Source organism: Myodes glareolus, chromosome 1, assembly GCF_982192425.1.
Source record: "Myodes glareolus chromosome 1, mMyoGla1.1, whole genome shotgun sequence".
NCBI classification, from domain to species: Eukaryota; Metazoa; Chordata; class Mammalia; order Rodentia; family Cricetidae; genus Myodes; species Myodes glareolus.
Window position 1 is genome coordinate 111,164,338 of NC_142026.1, and position 22,361 is coordinate 111,186,698.

The window sequence follows — 22,361 nt, forward strand, 5'->3', positions numbered from 1 at the left end:
GCATTAATGCCAAATTCAGAAACTACTTTAAGGCACATAATTATGGAACAATGATGGAAGCTAAGTGTAAGAAATGGCTCTTTCAAAATTAGGGAAACAGAATTTTCAAAATTTAGTCAAACCATAAAACTGTTATAAAGATGGTTATTACACTATGTGACAAACTAATACAAGGCTCCTATATGCCACCAAGATCAACTTGTTTTAACATGCATTCATGTCTTCAGAGCATTGAATTTTTGCTCTCATTTTGGGTGTAAAATCTGTTTTCAAGTGGTCTTTTTTTCTTTGTCTTTTGCAGTGCTGCATTAGGTTTCTATTATTGTTGGATCAAAATACCGTAAACCAGCTGGCTTCAACACGCAATGCACTGTGGGTCTCAATGCTGAGATCCAGAAAGTCCAAGGTCAAACTTTGGCAGAATTGCCTTCTTCTGAAGGAGTCTGTCCACAGATAGCAGATGCCTCTAGCTCTTTGGCTGTGTCTTTGTCTCTTTTTATATGGTCAGCAGACACATTAGATTAAGGTGTATCTTAAGTTATCCATCTTAACTCAATTGCCTCTTAAAGATGGAGTACCAAAAGGTAAAACTTCACCATATGAATGAATCTGGGGTAACAAAGCAGCCATAAAAGGTGCACCTACCCATGATAACACAGTACAAGGGTAATTTTCTAACTGCTCTCCTTGGACTATTCCTCCATCTTTCTCCAATAGTTTTCACCTCTCAGGATACAGAGCAGTGTGGAATCCTCCTGTGTCCAACAAATGGCAGAATCTTGGAACATTCACATTGTGGTAGGAGTGGTATTTCAGTTTTAAAGACAGACACTGCCCAGAACGTGGGAAAACCTTTCACCAAAGGGAAAACTCGAGGAAGAGAAATATGCTACGGAAGCTGAATAGGTTGGGGCACTTCAGAGAAGGGGAGTAATGAGCAAGAGACAACAAATAGCAATGTAGAAAGGGATGAACTAGAGGAAAGTACAGTGCATTGTATGTCCATGGGCATATAATGAAATGGCAAAACTGCCATAATGCAGCACATCACTTTGTATGTCAACTTAAAGTCTCCTAGTGAAACACTGCATCTATAAGTATATGCAGTTACTATTTATCAATTAAAAATAAAAATATTTTTCAAAACAATGCAAAAACTTTTTTTTTTAAAAAAAAAAAAGCAGGACCAGTGACTATAATCAGCTTGAAGACTGTGAATGAAGTATCAATTGTCACTGGAAAAATGCCATTTATACAACATATTTGACTTGAATTCATTCACAATTCACTTCTGCATCTTTCTTCAATAGTTGTCTCACCTGAAAAGAATGCACAGGGCAGTTCTTTCTCACCCTTGTAAGGTAAAATCTAAGCAAATACCACAAATTGTGTCAGTACTGAGTTATTTCCATATCTAAGTTTTTCACATATATTTATTTTTGCATATTGGTACTAATACCTTATTGTACATAACCTAACCACTATATACCAAAATGCAGGTTGTATATAGTAAGATATTGGTAACAATATGTGAAATTAAAACTATAATACTCTACGATAAAAGTTGCATGAATGTAGTCTCAAAATATCTTACAGTGACACCGCAGTACCCATTCCTATTCATCTCTAGTGTGAGAAGATGCAATATCTAGGGGGTGAAATATATGACTGACTAAGCCCCTAAGTCATTAGGGGCGTGCCTTTGGTGGTTTGAAGGATGACGCACATCGTGCTTCTTTTCATTCTTCAAAATTTCATAAGGTGAAGCTGTGTTCTTACTCCAGATCTGGACAGCCTCAGTGCATGACTTTTTTTACTCCATAGTAAAACATAGGACTTCTACTTAGTGGAAGCCATCTCTGGCTGCTCTGTGGCAAATCTGAATTGACAGTATTGCTCTCTTCGTGCACTGAGGTCATTAACTAAGTGAGAGACCCTGGTCTCAAGCATTGCTCTCCCACAGTGGTGAACACAGCCAAGACAGCTGCTGTATGGCTAGTGAGTCGGTCAGCTTTCAGTATGTAGATACTGGAGAAAGGAGGATTACATTACTCAGAATCATGCTCAATTTAAAATTTGACTTTAACGTCCGTTCTCTGTGATGCTCAGGCTGACTTTATTCTGAGGGGATCCTCTACCACAAAAACTGGTTACTAGGGATGCTAAAGAGATGGTTTAGTGGGGTAAGTGGCTGGCATATAAGCATAAGTACCCTGGGTCAGACCCCTCAGCAGCCATGTTAAAAGCAGGGCATGTCAGTGCACAGCAGAAATCTCAGTGCTGGGAAGCAGAGACGGGAGAATTCCAAGGATTTGTTGACTAATTAGACACTCTAGGAAGTCACTGAGTTCCAGTTTCAAACAATAAGGTGATGAACGTAGAGAAAGCCATTCAATCTTGACCTCTGTCTGACCTCTACACGTGCACACAGACTGTGTGGCTCCACACACATAAGTGCACACATATGCAACATATACACACAAATGGTGGTATGATGGTGAAAAAAATTACAGGAGTGTGCCACCATTTCATTTCTGGAATTTCCCATTTGGCATTTGTTGATGAAAACTAGTAGTGAACAGCTGAACTAAAGAAAGCAAAACGTGAGGGAGTTTGCATAGGAAGGAACATTGATCTTTGCATTCCCATCCCCCACTCTGTCCTTCATTGTATGATGAGGTAGCTCCTTACCTTACTCAGCACATACTTGAGGAAGACCTGTAGAAGCATCCTCTTTAGGACCAAGATGACAGCAGGGCCTGATATTATCTAATATTATCACATAGTTTGAATATTGCTTTAGAAATGCTAGTTAATAAAAATGAAACCAAAGGAAAAACAGATATGGGAATTTGAAATTATGGAATTAACCTATCATTATTTTGAGAGGTGATGGCTGAAAATCATTTTGTTTACCTTTACTTCCTAGAACTGAGGTCTATCCCTACACTCCTGTAAGTCTTTTCATGATGCTGAAGCAGACTACAGAAACTCTCACACATAGAATTGTTTGGTTTTCCTGAAGTATGAAAATGCTTAGCCTTAGGTAGGTCATGTTACAGGGAACACATTACGTGATTTCCTTCCTACACTAGTTAAAAGTCCCTCCCTCGGCGCATCTGGCTCCTGTGGTGGTGGAGCACATTGTGCAGACCAACATTTCAAATGAGGACATTTAGAAAATCTGGGGAAAGCATTTTTAAAAATTCCCTATTATCAGAATGAACTTTATACATGTGTGAAATTGTCGAAGGACAAATTCAGTAAGCCCACAAACAAAATGCATCAGAGGGGTGCAAAAGCAGTAGGAAATTATTCAAGGTTCACTGTGGGGGAAAAGAAGTGAATTTAAAGTTTAGGATGACATTTTCTATCCACCTAATAATATCCAATTCCAGAAGAAATACTTGAAAGAAGGAAAATACAGCACAATTCTGCCAGTCTTTTCAGGCATGGAGAAAAGATTAGATTTTTTTTATGTTCCAACCAGAAAGAGAAGCCCACCTCAAGCCCACAGCCAGTGTTTTTAGTAAAACCTTGGAACACAAATGTTTCCTGAAGAGGAGGGTTGACCTTTCCCATGAATTGTTTCAGCATCTATAGTAGAGAGAAAGGTGGAGAGAGACGGCTGGGTCTCTTAGTTACACATCAGAAGTAAGTGCATCTGTTGGGAAAAGGTCATATTCACCAGTCCCTTAAAGCATAAAAAAATTTCATAAGATAAGGTTAATCCTCAGTAAAAATACGGACAAAATGATATGAGACAGTATTATGGAAATCAACAGATAGTCTGAATAATATAAAATGCATAGAAATTCATGTTATTCCTTTACAATAACTAAGTTGAATCCCATTGATAGTTTTAATACAACTATGTTAATAATATTCAATGAAATGATAATAAAATTTGGAAAGTTCAGAAAGGAATTATAAGATGTTTCTATTTTATTTTTATTTAAAATCGTTTCCCCTCCCTCTACTCCACCCAGCTCCTACCCACCTCCCCTCCCATCCAGATCCACTCCCTTTCTGTCTCTCATTAGAAAACAAATTGACATCTAAGGGTTAATGCTAAAACAAAATAAATTATAAGACAATACAAACAAAATCAAATCAGAATAGCACAAAGCAAACAAAAGAAAAAGAGCCTGGGAAAAGACACAAGAAAGAGATGCAGATGTAGTGACCTCCTTGTTCGCACACTCAGGAATCCCATACAAGCAGAAAACTAGAAGTCATAGCATATATGCAAAGGAGATGTAGGGGGGAAAAGAAAGAAAAGAAAAAAGAGTCCTGACATGACATTATAAGGCAAGAACCCTCCAAAGAGGCCTTTGAGTTTGTTTCCTGTGGTCGTCTACCTGCCATCTACTACTGGCCATAACCTACCCTTAAAAGTTGCTTCTGTCCCCAGTATGACCCTTGGAGAAAGCTAAGTTTTCATTGGCGAGTTGTGATCAATTGGAGACAGCTTCTGCATAAGGGATGGGGGTGCGTAGTCTCTTCTCTGTGTGTGTGTGTACAGACCTGTGCGGGCCCTGTGCATGCTGTCTCAGTCTCTAGGAGTACGTAGTCTCTTCTCTGTGTGTGTGTACAGACCTGTGCGGGCCCTGTGCATGCTGTCTCAGTCTCTAGGAGTTGATATGTGTGTTGTTGTGTCTAGAAGGCCTTATTTCCTCAGTCTCCTCTAACCCCTCAAGCTCTCACATTCCTTCCTCTTCTTTCTTAGTGTTTTCTGAGCCCTGTGGGGAGGGATTTGATGGAGACATCCCATTTAGGGTTGAGTGTTCTGTGGTCTCTTATTCTCTACATGATATCTGACTGTGGGTCTCTTTTTTCCCCATCTGCTGCATAAGGAAGCTTCTCTGATGATAGCTGAGCAAGGCACTGGTCTACGAGTACAGAAGAATATTATTAGGAGCCATTTTATTGCTGTGTTCCTTTAGAAGAACAGTAGAATTTGGGTATCCCTAGGTCATTGGGTAATCTCTTTGATTAAGGTGATTCTACACAAAGCATTAAAATTTAAGTAGAAATTTTCACGCATAGATAATTCGGAGACTCCACTTCTAGGTGGCTTAGGATGGGCTGTGGCTAGGCTTCCTTGAGAGATTTTCACCAACTGCTAGGACAACCTTCTTGGTATAAGCTGTACCATGGCCTTGTGAACCTGATTAGGAGCAGCAGGGGATTGAGAAAGACAGACAGAAGTAAAACAGTCAAAGCTAGGATTGGGTGGACTGTGTACTCTTTTGATGGAGATGCACCCGTAGCCTGGAAACTCAGTGTGTTTACTATGTGCAGTAAAAACCAATAGACAGTTAGCCAGTCTCCGAAGGTGGGGTCTCTTCGGAGAACCGTCTCCAGCTGCATTCATCTGGGATGAAGAAGCTGCGTTTGCTACAGCTGTGGTGGACGTTTTCTGTAAACATTGTCAACATCCATTCTCACCAAGAGATGGACTTTCTATTTCCATGGGACTAAGGCAATGGCCTCTGTGGCATAGCTAACTGGGAGGAGAGAAAGGAGAAGAAACTGTGGTAAGGATGTAAAATGAATTAAAATGAAAAAGAATGTAAGAGTCAGAGGGGATGGGGGACACTATTGAACTGCCAGAGATGAGGCAGCACGCTCAGAGTCTACACATGTCTGCAACCTGTGGGATCCTAGGGCCGAAAGAAGTGGACTTATGTTTCCATCCCTAACCCAGAAGCCATCTCCAATTGATAATCAATCACTTGCAAATAAAATTTTAGTTTCCTCTCTGGGCAGTAGCAGCAAAAGCCTTTAACCCCAGCACAGGCAGATGGATCTCTGTGAGTTTGAGGCCAGCCTTGTCCTCAGAATGAGTCCCAGGACAGAGAAACCCTGTCTTGAAAAACCAATTAAAGAAAAAATAAATTTGGTTTTCTCTAAGGGAGTCTCACTGGGGAAACATACTACTCTTCAGGGTTGGCTGCATGCCAGCAGTAAATGACCACAGAGAACAAATCCAAAGACATCTTTGGAGGTCCTTTGTCTCATAATGTCCTCTCAGGGCTCTCATCTTTTAATTTTTTAATTTAAAAGCTTATTTTTTTAAAAAAATTATTTATATTTTTTGTCCTCTCTTTTTACCATATAGGTCCTTTGCATATATATTATGGCTTCTGGTTTAGTGTTTTTTATGGGATTTCTGCAAACAAGAAACTCTTCTTCTCTGGTCCTTTTCCTTCTTTTTATTTGTTTTGTCCAATTCCAACGTGTTAGCTTTTGCTTTGTTATACTATATTATTGTATTATATCACATTTTACTTTATTATTATTTCATAGAAGCCTGTTTGTTTTTTATGAGACTGAGAAGGGGAGGGAGGTTCTGAATGCAAGAAAAGATGGTGAGAAAGTGGGAGGAGTGGGGGATGGGAAACCACGATCCGGATATATTGTATGAAAAAATCTATTTTCAATAAAAGGAAAAAAAATACAATTCAAAGATAAACAAAAAGAATGGTATTTTACTAAAAGAACAAACAAAAAACACGTTTCAGTTGATGGGTAAAAATAGCAGAAACTGTGCCTCTATAAACTGCAGCAGCGCTAGTGCTTGCTCAGCTCCACCAAAGGCCCTGCAGTTCTCCTAGCAGACGGTGAAAGGGTTCTGTGTGTGAACTCCCTACTCCTTCGGGTCCTGTTAGGGTCTGTAGAACCCCCAACTCTCTCTACACTGTCACTCACATGCTGTAGTCAGTCCGGGGAAGCTATTAAGATCGGGGCTGAAGAGATGGCGCAAAGGTTAAGAACACTGACTGCTTTTCCAGAGGACCTGGATTCAAGGCCCAGCACCCACATGGCAGCTCACAACTGCTTGTAACTCCTCTTTCAGGGGATCCAACACCTTTATGCAGACATATGTGCAGGCAAAACACCAATGTACAAATAAATTATAGAACTAAAAAGTATGTTTCTTGTAGACAACAGATAAATGGATAAAAAAAAAAGATTGAGGTATATGCTCCATTCCTTCCCCAAACAGATGACTGACCATGATTTATACTAAAAAGTATCCCCACTGTGAGCCTAGTATAAAAGAAACCCCCACAGAGACAGAGGTAGGCAGTGGTGGCACACACCTGTAATCCCAGCACTCAGGAGACAGAGACAGGTGGATCTTTGTGAGTTTGAAACTAGTCTGGTCTACAAATCAAGTTTCAGGACAACTGGAGCTGTTACACAGAGAAACCCTGAAACTCTGACTCAGAAGTAAAAGAAAGAAAGAAAGAAAAAAGAAAGAAAGAAAGAAAGAAAGAAAGAAAGAAAGAAAGAAAGAAAAGGGAAAGAAAAGAAAAAGGAAAAGAAAAAGAAAAAAAAGCCACACAGGATTTGGAAAACAAAGGTTTAGGGTCTCAGAGACAGGAAGTTTTCTGTTGAGATACAGTTAATCTTAAATTATAATCTTAAATTGGGAGTGTAGCACCCCAGTCCCAGCCTCCCTGACTTGGGAGTAGCTTTGGTCTGGACTCCAAATCCCAGCATGCCAGGTCCTGACCCTCCCAACCTCCCACTCCCACAGTTTATTTATGTTATCTTCCAAAAGAGGAACACGTGGTCTCTTTTCCTTTTTCCTGGTAGTCCCAATCAGTTCTGGCCTTCGGTTCCCCCTCGGGGCCACCCGAGAGCGTAGGAATCCCATTAAACCTGGATACTTCTTAATTTGGCTTGTTTTGATTTGGCTTGATTGGAAATTTGTGTCGGCAGAGAGCTGGCATTCGGAGAAAAATTCCTAACAATGCCCCAACCTTTATTTTGTATAGGAGCCAGGGAAGAAACCTGAGAGTCATTCTCATAGGTGTGGGAGAAATTCTGCATTCTCTCTGTGCCACAGATATCTGAACTACATACCCACTGAAGCCCTAGACATAGGGTCATGGCTTGACTCTGAGGCAGTTCAGAGTGGAAAGTGGTATCTGCAATGACTTCAGCACGGACAGAGGACTGTAAAGTGTGTGTTTCGAGAAGTCCTACTTGTTACTATTTCACCAGATAGGCGGATACAGGTGATTAACATATGAAATTAAAAGGCAAAGAAAGGAGCAAAGTTGGAGCAGGTGTTTAAAGGCACTAACTGCCAAAGGACTGATAGGCATAGCATATTTCTAATTCTCCAGATCAAACTATTTTGAATTTATCAACTCTAAAAGTTAATGCTTTCTCAGGGATGGGGAGATGACTGAGACAGGACATAGCTGTAAGAGCAGAAGTCTGGCTGGTCATCAACACTCAAAGGAGAGACAACACTGCCCATCAAGACTCCCATTGTTGGGTGTGTGTGTGTGTGTGTGTGTGTGTGTGTGTTAACCTTCCCCCAGGAGAAATTCTCAGCACTCAGAGATAAAAGAAAAATTTCTTTAATTGCAGCTGTAGCTTCTAGCTATGGCATAAAGAAGTCCAGCTTCTTCAATCAGAAATATTTAACAGTTTATGTAGGGTTAGATGTTATCCTAATCTTGTGGCCATTTTGGGGTGTTTTTGTTGTTTGTTTGTTTGTTTTAATCCCTGCCCCAGGGGAGAGTTTTCTTGGAGCTAAGGATGCAGAGCTGGAATGTGCAGATTTCTAGTGGACAGCTTTATCTTTAGGAAACAGAACTTGCTTTCTAAGTGTATAGTGGTGGTGGCTGCTTCTCAAGGGAAAAGGCAGCTGTTAATCTTTCGTAATAGAGGAAGGGGCAAGCAGGTTTACAGAAGCAGAAATTGCAGTTCAGTTTTAGTTTTGCTGCCTCAGATGAGAGAGTGTTCCTAATTCTGGTTTCTTATTCCTATGTAACTGAATATTTCCTAAGTAAGTTTGTCAATCCTATTTAATTAATGTTAAAGTTTGATATTTTCCTTTTCTCCTTCACCATCATGACTAGAAAGGAGGGTCTCCCAAGTTTGGGGTGGGGGTAGCTGTTAAGTCTGCTCCTTGGAGTTAGAAAATTGCATTCCAGAAATGAAGTGCAACCAGAAGCAACATGGGGCTCATGAATGCCAGCCTGCATAACAGGAGTGTATCCGAAACCTACTGAGATGCATTTCTTGTACTCTGTAGAATGCAAGTCTACAAGCAATTTAAATAACCACAGAAAAATGAGTTACGATTACAGCAAGCCTGAGTCTGACAGTCAATACAGGCCCGTGTCACTCAGTGTGATTTTTTTTTCTTTTCTTCTCTATTGAATGATTTGTGTAGAAATCCAAACTGCTTGTCATGGTGAGCACATGTGTGCTCAGCCTCAATCCCTATGTATTTTTCTTGACTATGCTGTGCCTACTTGCCAAGAGACAACTCATGTCAATCCTGATGACATCTAGTAATCAGGTGTCATCTTCTCAAGACTTGGCCATATTTTGGATATCCATGCACGATATTTTAACTCCAGTTTTTTTCCCCTAAACTTAGGAAGCCTAACACCAAGGTAATCTCATGGGTAAAACTTTTGCCCTACACATTGGGATAGAATGTGTTGCTTCATTTTGCTGCATTTAATGTGTATCCATTTATCATCTTCTTTCTCTTAATTTGTCCAATGATGGTGTTTCATTCCAAAGTTAGAAAGGGGTAAAATATTATTTATAAAAACATTTTGTAGGATTGCTGTATTAACTTTTCTTAGAGAGACATAAAAAAATGTCTACTTGTCATAGATCAGCAACAGAACAAAAGGTGATCTCAGCCACATCCAGCTTGGTGAACCAATGAGTGGAATTGAGGCTACTTACAGAAATAAGTATAAGAAATTCTTCATGGAATCTGGGCAAGTTTTAGGCTTCGACCAAGCTCCTCACCCCTAGCTTATGTATTTTGGAGAGGGGTGAGGCCTTGTGTACAATATTCTACTTTATGCTCTGCTCATTTGATGCCATACGAGACTTTTGGATGCCACTTGATGAACTACTCATGATCAGCTCCTGTACTACCCTGTGAACCCTCCCTCTCTCCTCTCCTTGAGGGAATGCTAATGGGCCCAAAGCTGCAAGGGTGTACTGTAGCCGGTCACAGCTCTTCTGATTTCAAGAGAATCAAGGCCTTGTGGTGCCCAGAGGATAAGATTCCACAACAAAGATGAAGGCAATCAACCAACGAAAGCAGGAAGAATGACTTGTTTTGGTTAGCCAGAAAATGATCTGAGGCAAGAAACACATTTAGAGTGATAAGAGCCAGGTGAAGGTGGCAGCTACCTTTAATCCCAGCATGTGGGAGACAGAGAAGCAGGTGGATCTCTGTAAGGTCGAGGCCAGTCTAGTCTATAGAGTGAGTTCCAGGACAGCCAAGGTTGAGAAATCCTGTCTCAAAAAACTTTAAAAAAAAAAAAGAAGAAGAAGAAGCAAAACAGAAGCCCCATGTTGTGTGAGTCAGAATTGTCATACAACTGGGAGCTATGATTGCTAAGTGATGGGACACATGTGACCTTAGAATTTAATCATATCAATATTAATCTATTATCCCTGCCACTAAATAACATACTCTAGAAAAGCCATTTTAGTTACTTGACTTACAAAATGGAAATTCTTAACAGAAATAATTAAATTTTATTTGTTTACTTAATTTTTAAACCGCTAATTTAATTTTACTTAATTTTCAAACTATTTCACCATTGAATTAGTTTGAACACTGTATCCTTTGAAGAGCATACATGCATACCTTCAAAAGTCAAAGAATCATATCCATAGCTATTGTTAAAAGACCCAAAGGCATCTCTCTCTCTCTCTCTTTCTCTCTCTCTCTGAATGCTCACATCTGATTCTCTCACCTCTGCTCACTAAATCCAACTGTGCTTCACGCTCTCACTCATCCTGAATTCCTTCTTCGATAACGATGCAGTTTTAACCTGCGTGGACTTCTGTAACTGGGCGACTCCCAGGTATGATCAGCAGCCCTGAGCTGCACGCGCGCGCTGCTGTCATGGGGAGCTCAGACCAACGTGACAGCAGCCGAAGTTCATGCAGGAGGGGAAAAAGTCGCGTGAGTGTAGGAGAGTGAGTGGTGAGCTGGAGAAGCCAGTGGAAGGAGCACCAGCTGGGGAGAAAGGGCAAGAGTTCCTCTTCTGGGGGAAACTGAGAAGTCGTGTGAGCACAGACTTGACAACAGTCCTGTCTGCTGGGTGGCAGAGGCAGAGGATTCACACAGCAGTTCCTACTGATAGCCACTGGGAGTGCGGGTCTAACCACTTGTGTGTGGATTGCAAGCTGGACACCATCACAGTGGGAGACAGACAGACAGACATTGGGCAGGAAGCAGTCCAGTGCCTACAGCTGCAAGTTCAGACAGAATGTGTTGTAGCAAGAGGATGAATATGAGAGAGAAGGAATATGAATATAGTAATCCTGACAACCTGTTTTCAGAACCCAAGGAGGGTTTTGTGTAATGAAGCACCCTGACCTGACTCCCCACAGACTGTGAGGATAGGAAGGATGCTGAGCAAGCACACAGTTATCGGACCATTTGCCAGTGGCCCATGGGCATGAGTGGTACTGAAAAGAAGAGCATGCAAATTCTCTCAATCTGCTGCAGATTTTTCTCTCCAGGAGGAGTTATAACCACCTTTTTTCCTTTGTGCAAATCTGTTCTTATAACCTCCTTATTTATTTGTTTACTTTTTACTTACTTATCTGTGGGAATATGCAAATGGAAGTCAGGGGACAGCCTGCAGGAGTCGGTTCTCTACTTCCATTTTATGGGTCCTAGTGATCAAACTCACGTTATCAAGTTTAATATTTGGCGTCTTTAGCCTCTGCATCATCTCTCTGGCCTTCACATTTTGTTTCTGTTTTTTTCTTTTCTTTTTCATAGTATAGTGCTATAATTCTTCTAGTTTGCTACTAATAACTGAATTTCCTGATGAACCCAATTTATAAGTTATACTTCATCTATATCCCCAGATAGTTAGACAGACTGACAGATAGATGAGAAAAGTGTTTAAGTAGTATAAATAGGGTAAGGTGCCAGCTATTATTATTTCAGCCATCCATTGATATCTTTATCTTGAGAGCAAGGAAGTGTGACACACACCATTTTGGAGTGACAAAAACGGTTTAGATTTCATGCAGAAGTGAATTACGCAGTGTTTAAGGTGACTACGCTTGGTGTAGCTTGTTTATTGTGCCAAGCCTATGAGGTAGATGTTCTCCTTGCCAACTTTCTGGAAATCTTTGTAGTAATTTTATGACCACCAAGGCCGAATTACTATTATTCTATATTATTGTATGTGTTCCTAGATTCTTTCTCAATACTGAGTACAAGAAATTTACTTCAGTAACCCAATTTCCTGCTAGGGACAAACAGCGAAGAAAGGGGGAGGGGATGTCATGGAGGAACAAGAAGTAGACAGCCGCTTGCCGAGTGTTTTCAAATTTAGATAGGTCTATTATGAACTGAATTGTGTCAATTAAAATATACAAGTTAAAGTGTTAATTCCAAACTCTCCAGTAGTGAAGAAATAGTTAAATTATGTACTTAATATCCTATCAAGTCCAGTATGATAGATGTGCTTGCAAGAGGAGACGACAAGGCCACAGACACACAGATGATGAACCTGTGGGAGAATAGGCATCTCAGAAAGTCTTACCCAGACTCTTGAAAAAAAAAAAAAGAATCCTGACATCCCATGATCCTTGACTTCCAGCCTCTAGAAACCATCTACTGATGGACCATTTTGGCATCCCTAGTCACTCATGAAAAATTTCAAAAGGAAAGAATGACCATATGAGAATGTGTGACAGTCCAGCACAAGCTAGAAGCTTAGAAATTTCACATCAAAAATTATCTCCAAACTAGAAACACAAGTGAATACATACAAAACACAAATAAAGATGACACAAACCAAGCATTCATTATTCACTATTTAATGCAATAAACATCTTCACAACAGTTTAATCTGCCCATGACTTAATTCTTACTCAACTGGAAAATATTGTTTCCTCAACTCATTAAATGTGAAAATATTTTTAACAACATAGTGTTAATACTTATTCTGAAAACAAACTCATGGTAGATGAATGACTCTTTAGAACCTCCCCACTTAAAATAAGTTTTATGGCTTTCCTAAACCAAGGATAAAAGAAAGCATAAATCAAAGGATTCATGGCTGAGTTATAATAGGCACTCCAGCAACAAATTTCATAGATGTAGGTAGGAGTAATGAAACCCATGAAAGCATCAATCAGTGTGTCAATTGTATATGGTAACCATGAGGCCACAAATGCCACTACAGTGACCCCCAAGGTCTTTGCAGCCTTCCTCTCTCTCTTGGCTACTCTGGCTTTGTAAGTCTCTGAGGATGACTCTGTTTTGTTGCCACCTATGGTAGTTTCAATTTTTACAGCTTGCTGTTTAGCTATCAAAAAAATTTTGCTGTAGAGAATCATCATAACAAGGGTGGGTATGAAGAACAAAAGAAAGTCTATCAAAACCCAGTCTTGATTGACAACAATTTGGCAGCCTCCTACACAGTTGAGAGCACTCACTAGGCTTTCCATCCCCTTAGCACTGATGCCTGTGTAGAACACAGCACTGCTATACACCAGGGGCAGAATCCAGGAGATGCTGATGCAAATTCCTGACACAGACACTGTGAACTTGGTGGGATAGACCAGAGGGTCAGTAAGAGCAATGTACCTGTCAATGGAGATGAAGCACAGATGGAAGAGAGAAGAATAGTAAAATGCTGCATCCCAGCAACTGTGTAGGCTACAAAACTTGTCTCCAAAGTACCAGCAGCTCTCGATGGACCTGACCATGCTGAAGGGCATCACAGAAATACCCACCAAAAAGTCAGCGCTGGCCAGAGAGGCGATGAGGAAATTGGCTGGAGAGTGCAGCTGCTTGAAATGGAGAACTGAAATCACCACCAGGAGGTTCCCACACACTGCCAGCACAGCCCCAAAGCCAAAGACCATGTACAGAATGGCCCTGGCCCCTGGCGAATAGGGAGTTTTAATGCAGGATCCATTCATGTTCTCATAACAGAGCTGCAGGACCGCTTGGGAAAAGTTGCTGGTCATGAGGCTGCTTTATGGTGCTTGGGGGATTTCTGTCCTGCTGGGAGACAACAGTAATTCTCAGATCTAAAAATTAAAGAACTGGAACTCCTTATCTGAAAAATTAACTTTAAATATTACCCAGAATTATATTCCTTTTTAATTTTAATTTTTGTAAAAAAAAATTAAACTCAGAAAATTGTTTTGGTAATCATGTTTAGTTTCATCCTTAACTTCAGGTGTATCTAATGCAAACCTTACTTTAGTCCAGGAATTATTACCTGAATAATTGAAGAAAAGTAACCTCAATAAAATTTTGAATTCTGAAGTTAAAAAAAAATTACAGAGTATTTGATCACTTGCTTTAAGTATTTTCCCATATTACATCCTTTTACACATAATGAAAAATTAAAAGACGTTAAATTTCAGAAAATTATCCTGAGTTCCTAATCACATAATAATTTATAATTATCTCTAAACTTCGTTTGCTAACAGCAAAAGTTCTATGAATTTTCATCAATCCAGGAGTCACATTAGATTAATAATTTGAAAACTTTTTACTTAAATACCTGTTCACAGTAGTGACACTCTTTGCTGCAAAGGAAAATCACACATATAACTAAATATTAGAGAAGGGACCCTTTAATGTGTTTCTCCCTTTTAGAGTTTTAGGCAGTCAGCCGACCCACTTCGACCATTATAAAGTCCTCTCAGAGGGTCCCTGTGGCACGAGGTGTGAATCATAAAGGGAAACTTGCTTTGATAATTATAATCACTGAGTTCTCTCAAGTGTGCTTTCTGAGGTGTGCCTCTTTGTAGAGATGATTCTCAGTTCCACCACCCAAGGGTTTCTCTCAGTTCAATCTTGCCTTCTTCATTAGTCTACCTTCAGGTTTTCTAAGGGCTAGGACAAAATAAAAATGAGCATAAAAAAGGCCGTTTACTTAAATAAAGGGAGGACATATAAAAGGCTTAAAGCATCAAGCTTTTTCCTGTCTGATGTGGTCTCTCATGGAGTTTGGTGTTTGCAATGGTTTACTTCATTAGTGTCACAGTTACTTTTCAATTGCCGAGACAAGCTTGCTGCCATGATCTACACCATGGTGGTCATGGACTCTATCCCAAGACCAAAGAGACTTATAAAAAGGCATTTAATTCGGACTCCACAGCTCTAGATGGTTAGAATCCATGGCCATTGTGATGTGGATCATGGCAGCAAGCAGACAGGCAAGGTATTGGAGAAATAGCTGAGAGAGCTTACATCTTGATCCATAAGCACCAGACAAAGAGAGCTGAGATTGCTATGGGCTTATGTAACTTCAAATATTACTTCAAAGTCATGTCTACTAACCCTTCCAAACAGTTCCACCAACTGAGGACCAAGTAGTCAAACTTTATTGGGCCTATGGAGGCCTATGGGAGTCATTCTTATTTAATCTACCACTACCACAGCGTTTTTTTCATGTTTGGGTTTCTTTTTTAATTTAATTCTCTGCTCCCCTCCCTGACTCTTCCCTCCCTTCAGCCCTCTCCCGTGATCTCCATGCTCCCAATTTACTCAGGAGATCTTGTTCTTTACTACTTCTCATGTAGATTAGATCCATGTATGTCTCTCTTAGGGTCTTCATTGTTGTCTAGGTTCTCGGGGATTGTGATATGTGGGTTACTTTTCTTTGCTTTATGTTTAAAAGTCACTTATGAGTGAGTACATATGATAATTGTCTTTCTGGCTCTGGGTTACCTCACTCAAAATGATGTTTTCTAGTTGTATTCATTTATCTGGAAATTTCAAGCTGTCATTTTTCTCTGCTGTGTAGTACTCCATTGTATAAATGTACCACATTTTCCTCATCCATTCTTTAGTTGAGGAGCATTTAGGTTGTTTCCAAGTTCTGGATATGACAAACAATGCTGCTATGAACATAGTTGAGCACATGTACTTGTGACCTGAATTGAAGACCCAGATATTAATTTATACACCTATGAAACCAAACTTTTGACAAACAAAAAATATCAAATGAAAGAAAAGAAAGCATATTTAACAAATGGTTCTGGCATAGCTGGATATCAACATGTAGAAGAATGAAAATAGGTCCATTTCTATCACCATGCACAAAACTCAAATCCAAATGGATCAAACATATGACTGAACATCATAGAAGAGAAAGTGGGAAGTACACATGAATGCATTGGAACAGGACACCACTTCCTAAATATAATCCCAGAAGCACAGGCACTGAGAGAAAGAAACAATTAATAAATGGGACATCCTGAAACTGAAAAGCTTCTGTAAAGCAAAGGACATAGTCAATGAGACAAAATAGCAGCCTACAGAATGGGAAAAGATATTCACCAACCACACATCAGAAAGAGGTTTGATCTCCAAAATATACAAAGAACTCAAGAAATTGATCATCAAAAGAACAAATAACCCAATTAAAAATAAAACAGACCTAAACAGAAAACTTTCAGTAGAGGACTCTAAAATGGTTGAAAGACACTTAAGGAAATGCTCAACATTCTTAGTCATCAGAGAAATGCAACTCTGAAATTCCATTTTACACCTGTAAGAATGGTCAAGATCAAAAACGTTGATGACAACTTATGCTGGAGAGGTTGTGGAATAAAGGAAACACTCCTGCATTGATAGTGAGAATGCAAGCTGGTGCAGCTTATTTGGATATCAGTATGGTGATTTCTCAGAAAATTAGGAAATAATCTTCCACAAGACCCATCAATACCTCTTTTGGGTATATATCCAAAGGATGCTCAATCGTGCCACAGGACATGTGCTCAACTATGTTCATAGCAGCTTTGTTTGTCATAGTCCCTTGACCAAAGAATGGATAAGGAAAATGTGGTACATTTACACAATGAAGTACTACATAGCAGAAAAAGTAACAATATCTTGAATTTTCCAGGCAAATGGATGGAGCTAGAAAGCATCATTTTGAGTGAGGTAACCTAGACACAGAAAGACAATTATCACATGTACTCACTCATAAGTGGCTTTTAAACATAAATTAAAAAAGCAGCCCACAAATCACAATCCCAGAGAACTTAGACAGCAATGAGGACCCTAATAGAGACTTACATAGATCTAATCTACATGAAAGTAGAAAAGATAAGATCTCCTAAGCAAATTAGGAGCATGGGGACCTTGGGATAGGGGCAGGGAGGGGAACAGAGAAAAATGTAGAGCTCAAAAAAATCAATAAAAAAGACTCTAAGTTCTTAAAACATCTTAAATGCCATATTCTGTAGGTCTTTGAAGTGTTTAAAGAATACTTATCAATTTGAAATATACCTCTGCATATCTAGAAAAATTAACATGGCTATTAAGTTTGGCAATTACAGATAACTATTAATTTGAATTTCTTAGCTACACATTACATTTTTAAAAAGCTTCAGAAACATGATGCCTTAAACATGAGTAGAAATATACAAATAGTATAACAAAATTGACATTAAATTTGCATAAGTAAATCAAAATCCATGTCAATATAAAGTATTTTGAGATCAAAAATCACATTTTATTAAAGCCAATTTAATAATCTACCATTTTATCATTTCTATATCGTATCCCCATTTTCCTCTAGGAAAAGATTGACTATGACTATTAACCATTTATAACCAATCCCCTTTCAATGAATACATATATTTATAAACAATATTTTGGGTATTTGGGTGTAGTTTTTTATACACTTCTGGCTGATTGGGGGCACTAGCAATTTCATGGGGATCTTGAGAAAATTTAGAATTATGGTTAAATCTTGGCTGTAGTGGTTTGTGAGACTACATAGTCTCAGCCAGTTGGCATTGAAGCTGTTTTGGATGTTGGATCACCTGGACCAGAGCTCCCATGGAGATCTGTCAGGGGGTATTACTTGATGAAACAATATTAGCCTAGAAGGAATCTATAGTTTCTCATCTTCTGTGGAAACAAAAACAGAACCCCTTTTCCAAAGCAACATATGCTTAGATCCAAATTTTTAAGTTAGGTTACCTTTATGTTCATTTAGCTTAGCAGCCCCCACAATCTAATGTCTTTCTGCAGTTAGCTCATTAGCAGTGAAAAAAATTCAAGGAAACACAATAATACACTTAATCCAGACTCTGTGTATTTTCCATTTAAATGGCTTATTATAATTTCGGTTACTCTGTTTCCTTTCTAAGAACCTCAGTTTATTATCTTTATATTATTCTTTTGATCAATGATTCTATCTACCCTTTATCCTTTCTCTCCCAAGCCTATGCATATTTATCAAATGTATTCACAGCATACAGAGAAACATCCCACATCAACATAGACAAGGACAACTTACACGGTGCTTTTGTAGAGTGGCAGCCAGGTAGAGGGGTGTGGGAGGTGAGGGCCCGACAACGACAACATGAGCACCTTTTCTGACCTAGAGTCTTGCACCAACAATTTATCAGGAGTATGGGAGGTCAGGGAGGAAAATGAAGATCTAGAGCTGTACTGTTTGAGAAAAATCTCATAAACCAACTCTCAACTGGAAGGTAATAAATCTTGCTTTTTCCCCCCACTACAACTTGTTAAAGATTGAAATAAAAAATCAACTTTCCACCTAGGATAAAAACATTTAAAAAACACTTTGAAATAATAGTAGGAAATAATAGTAGGAAAGCAAGTATTGAAAAATATCTCAGGCAAACAGTCATTTGGTTTATCACCTACATAATTACTCATGGTGATGTTGCCTTCTGTACAAATTCTTAATTAATTGTATTCCACACTACCTTGATTGGTTTTATAGAACTTTTAAAATTTTTATTTATTAAAAATTGTTGAGTTTGGAATGGAGTTACACGCTTTTCATCCCAGCCCTCAGGAAGCAGAAAGCAGGAAGATTTCTGTGAATTTGAGGCCAAATTAGCCAGGGAGGAGAGTTCCAGGACAGCTAGGACTGTTACATAGATAAACCCCATCTTGAAAAACATACGTATCTTGTAGAACTATATACATATGTATAAAGTAATAGATCTCATTATGAGATTTTGTGTGTGTATATAATTGCTTTTTTGTAACTACTTTCTTGTAGTTGACTTGGTGGGCTCCATCTCTGTGTATCAAGCCTCTAATCATGTTAGTCTCATCTTCAGTACTCCATGGAAAGCATAACAATCCACAATTACAAAGGGCTTGCACCAAGCTGACCTCTTTCTATCAATTCAGCTCCTGTATTGAATCCAGGCAAGCTCTGTCTAGGCTCTTCACCTTCCATGAGTGCTCTGCGCCATGTGAAACCCACATGTGCTTGTTACATGGCAGAGAGAGCTAGTGTAGGTTTCTTCCAATCACTCAAATATCCTTCCCAGTTTTACCTTTTTACTGCTCCAAATAAACACTGGTGAATTCAGGAATATTACTACATAAGGAGACAAGTAGGAACTAAAGCTTGAACCTTTTTGTCAGTACCTTCTTCAAAGTCATTGTCCCTAGACAATATGACTGTATTAAAAATCCCATAAAGTTTCCTATCATGGATAGACTTCCAGAGACGGAGAAAGATCTGCTGAAAAAAATCTCACCCACATGTCTCAGCAGGGCTGGATTCCTCCTATGAATTTGGGTTTGTTTAATATCACAAAGCTTACTTTGCTTTGGTGATCTCCTCATGGACATTGTCCATCAAGGAAGCAACATGACTCTTACGCTCGGAGAAAGTTGTTTTCCTGGTATCAGTATTCTCTTTGTTTTATCTTTTTCAATTCTGGACAATGAGTGGGTGTATAAAGAGGGAATGGAGAGACCAAAAAATAAGAGATATCATTCAGTGGTCTGCATCTGGGTGGCATGGGCAGGAAAGATAAAAATGTGCTAAATTGTACATGATTTTGAAGTTTTAATTTAAATTGTATTTTGAATAAACTTTTAAATTCATATGCTATGTAGTATTTCAAGAGTTGGTGTGTTTTCTACTGGGTCTCTTCAATAAAAAGTCACTGAAATAAGGGCTCATGCAATAAACCACCACAAGCAGAGAGATTCTTAGAGATTAATCATGCTCTAACATGTTCAGATTTGTAATCAGTCTTCCAATGCTTATGAAAATAGCTAGAAAAGTTTGTTGATCTTGGTAAATGGTAAAAATCACTTGTCTAATTTATTGAAAGGTGTCTTAGTCTGGGTTACTATTGCTATGATGAAACACCATGTCCAAGGAAATAGATAGAGGGAAGTGTTTACTTGAGCTACACCTCTAGGTAACAGTCCATCAAATCCCCACTGAGGGAAGTGAAGGCAGGAACTCAAACACACCAGGAACCTCCCAGAGGCAGGAACTGTTACAGAGACTTTGATACTTATTGCCTTGCTCAACATGACTTGCTCAACCTGCTTTCTGGACCAACAGCCCAGGAATGGCACCCCTCTCAGTGGGCTGGATACTCCCTCTTCATCCCTAATTGAGAAAATTTGTTACAGCTAGAACATATGGAGGCATTTTCCCAATTGAGATTCTTTCCTTTAAGATAACTTTAGCTTGTGTCAAGTTGTTATCAAACAGGCTACTAAAAGGGAATTGCTACTTTGAGTATACTGAGCTGAATATGAGAGCTACTTTTGAATGCAGACATTTACAGTACGCATCAATTACTGTAGAGCTTTTGTTTATGTATACTGTCAGTCAAGTGAAGAAGGATTCCTGTTCTATGGCTGCAGGACAAGACTCGTGTTGAAACAACTGAAGTCAAAAGAAACTGGTGACGTTTAATATCTGAACTGAAGAGCTGTGAGCAGAGAACATTAAAGAGTCTGAGGAGCTGTTAGTCGTCTGTCAATCACACAAAGACAGACTTCCTCAAACATACTAAAATAAAAAATAAACCAAGTGTTGTAGATTAAGCCTCTAATCAGAACATCAAGAAAGCTAAGGCAAGGGATTTCCTGGAGTTCCAACACAATATTGAGTCTGAGCTACAGAGAAAGACTCTATCTTAAATAAAAATCAGAATTAGGATCTCACCTAAGGGAAAGTTTTAAAGAAGCCCGACAATAAAAGACTGAATGCATTAATAATAAATAGATTCAGTGTATGTCACCATAGAAATTAGAAAAATAAGAAACAAGAACACTTCAATATGTCTTGATAACTTTGCCAAATATATAAGGCTTAAAAATTTCCTTTATTTGTCTATTATATGTATGGGTTTATTTTTTTCCATGTATATCTGTGCACCATGTGTTTGCCATGCCTTTACAGGCCAGAGATCCAGATGGGACTGGAGTCACCGGTTGTGAGCTGTCATGGAGTTTTCTCCTAGAAGAGCAACCAGTGCTTTGAACTGGAGAGCTGTTGCTCCAGACGCAAAGCTTACAGTTTTATAATTTCTTATCTATGTGAATAGTTTACACAGCTGGTTTATTACTCTGCTGTACACGGCCCTCTATATCATTATTAAGATAGTCATCTCAAATACACACAACTGTATTGTCCAGAATTAATTGTACAGAAATTCAGAGTATTAAAGCATGAGAATTTACAAATACATCTCTGTATCCTAATAAAAATGTGTTTTTCAGACTCAGGGTGGCTGCATACATTTTCCTTTACCTTGGTGATTTCTTCTTCTGAACACATTATTAATTGGCTCTTGTGTATATCAATAAATTTTTATAAACTTTATAAAATACTGGTGGATCAAAAAAATTGTACATTGCATTGAATAAAGAAAAAAATCCTCAAATTCTAGATTAAAACAAATAACAACTTGTAAGGCTTCTAGACTGTGACCATTTCTATGTAGTTACTCCCTAGAAAGTAGGTCACTGCAGATATATAACTATTTGTGACACCGTTTTCCTTTCCTCTGTAAACAACTGTGTAGGTGTTATCTAGTACATAAACTACTTGGTTTATTTTTGCTGGCCTTAAAATTTAAATTTTTAAACGAGCAAGTAGTGGGTCTCAGAGAGTAGAGACCCACACATCCCCCTTTTCTGAGCAAGAGACAGCCCATAAGGGTCACTTCATTTCATTTACATTGAATTAGAGAAACACAACTAAGGGACTAAAAGGCTAAATATTTAAAAAAAAAAATGAGGCTACAAAAGACTAACGAAAGCAAAGAACTAGAACTTTAGAAAGGAAGGAAAGGGGGAACAGGGAAAACAAATAGTACTAACTAGCACAAAGCACAGTGGAAAATGATTAGGTCTGGAGTCATCTGATTTCATTGCAGATAGAAACTAATTTTACATTTCTTGAAGAAAAAAGAAGCTGGATTTAAATATTTTCATCAGAGCTAAAGCATAATTCATGCCTCTAAAGATTCAGAGGTGGCATTCAGTCTCCCGGTGATATTCTTCTGTTAATCACTTGTCAATTCTCAACTAACCCAAGATT

At 38.9% G+C, this 22,361-nt stretch overlaps 1 protein-coding gene across 1 annotated transcript; it reads right to left on the minus strand.

Annotated features, from left to right (window-relative positions):
• Positions 1-12,981: 12,981 nt before the first annotated feature.
• Positions 12,982-14,057, minus strand: LOC125394397 (trace amine-associated receptor 8a). Its single transcript, XM_048425241.3, has one exon. It carries the CDS (start codon positions 14,014-14,016, stop codon positions 12,982-12,984), a length of 1,035 nt encoding a protein of 344 aa, XP_048281198.2. The 5' UTR covers positions 14,017-14,057.
• Between the last annotated feature and the right edge of the window lie 8,304 nt (positions 14,058-22,361).

What these genes read in the sequence shown, in the direction of transcription:
- LOC125394397 (XM_048425241.3), bottom strand. Translation starts at nt 14,016, where the DNA reads ATGACCAGCAACTTTTCCCAAGCGGTCCTGCAGCTCTGTTATGAGAAC.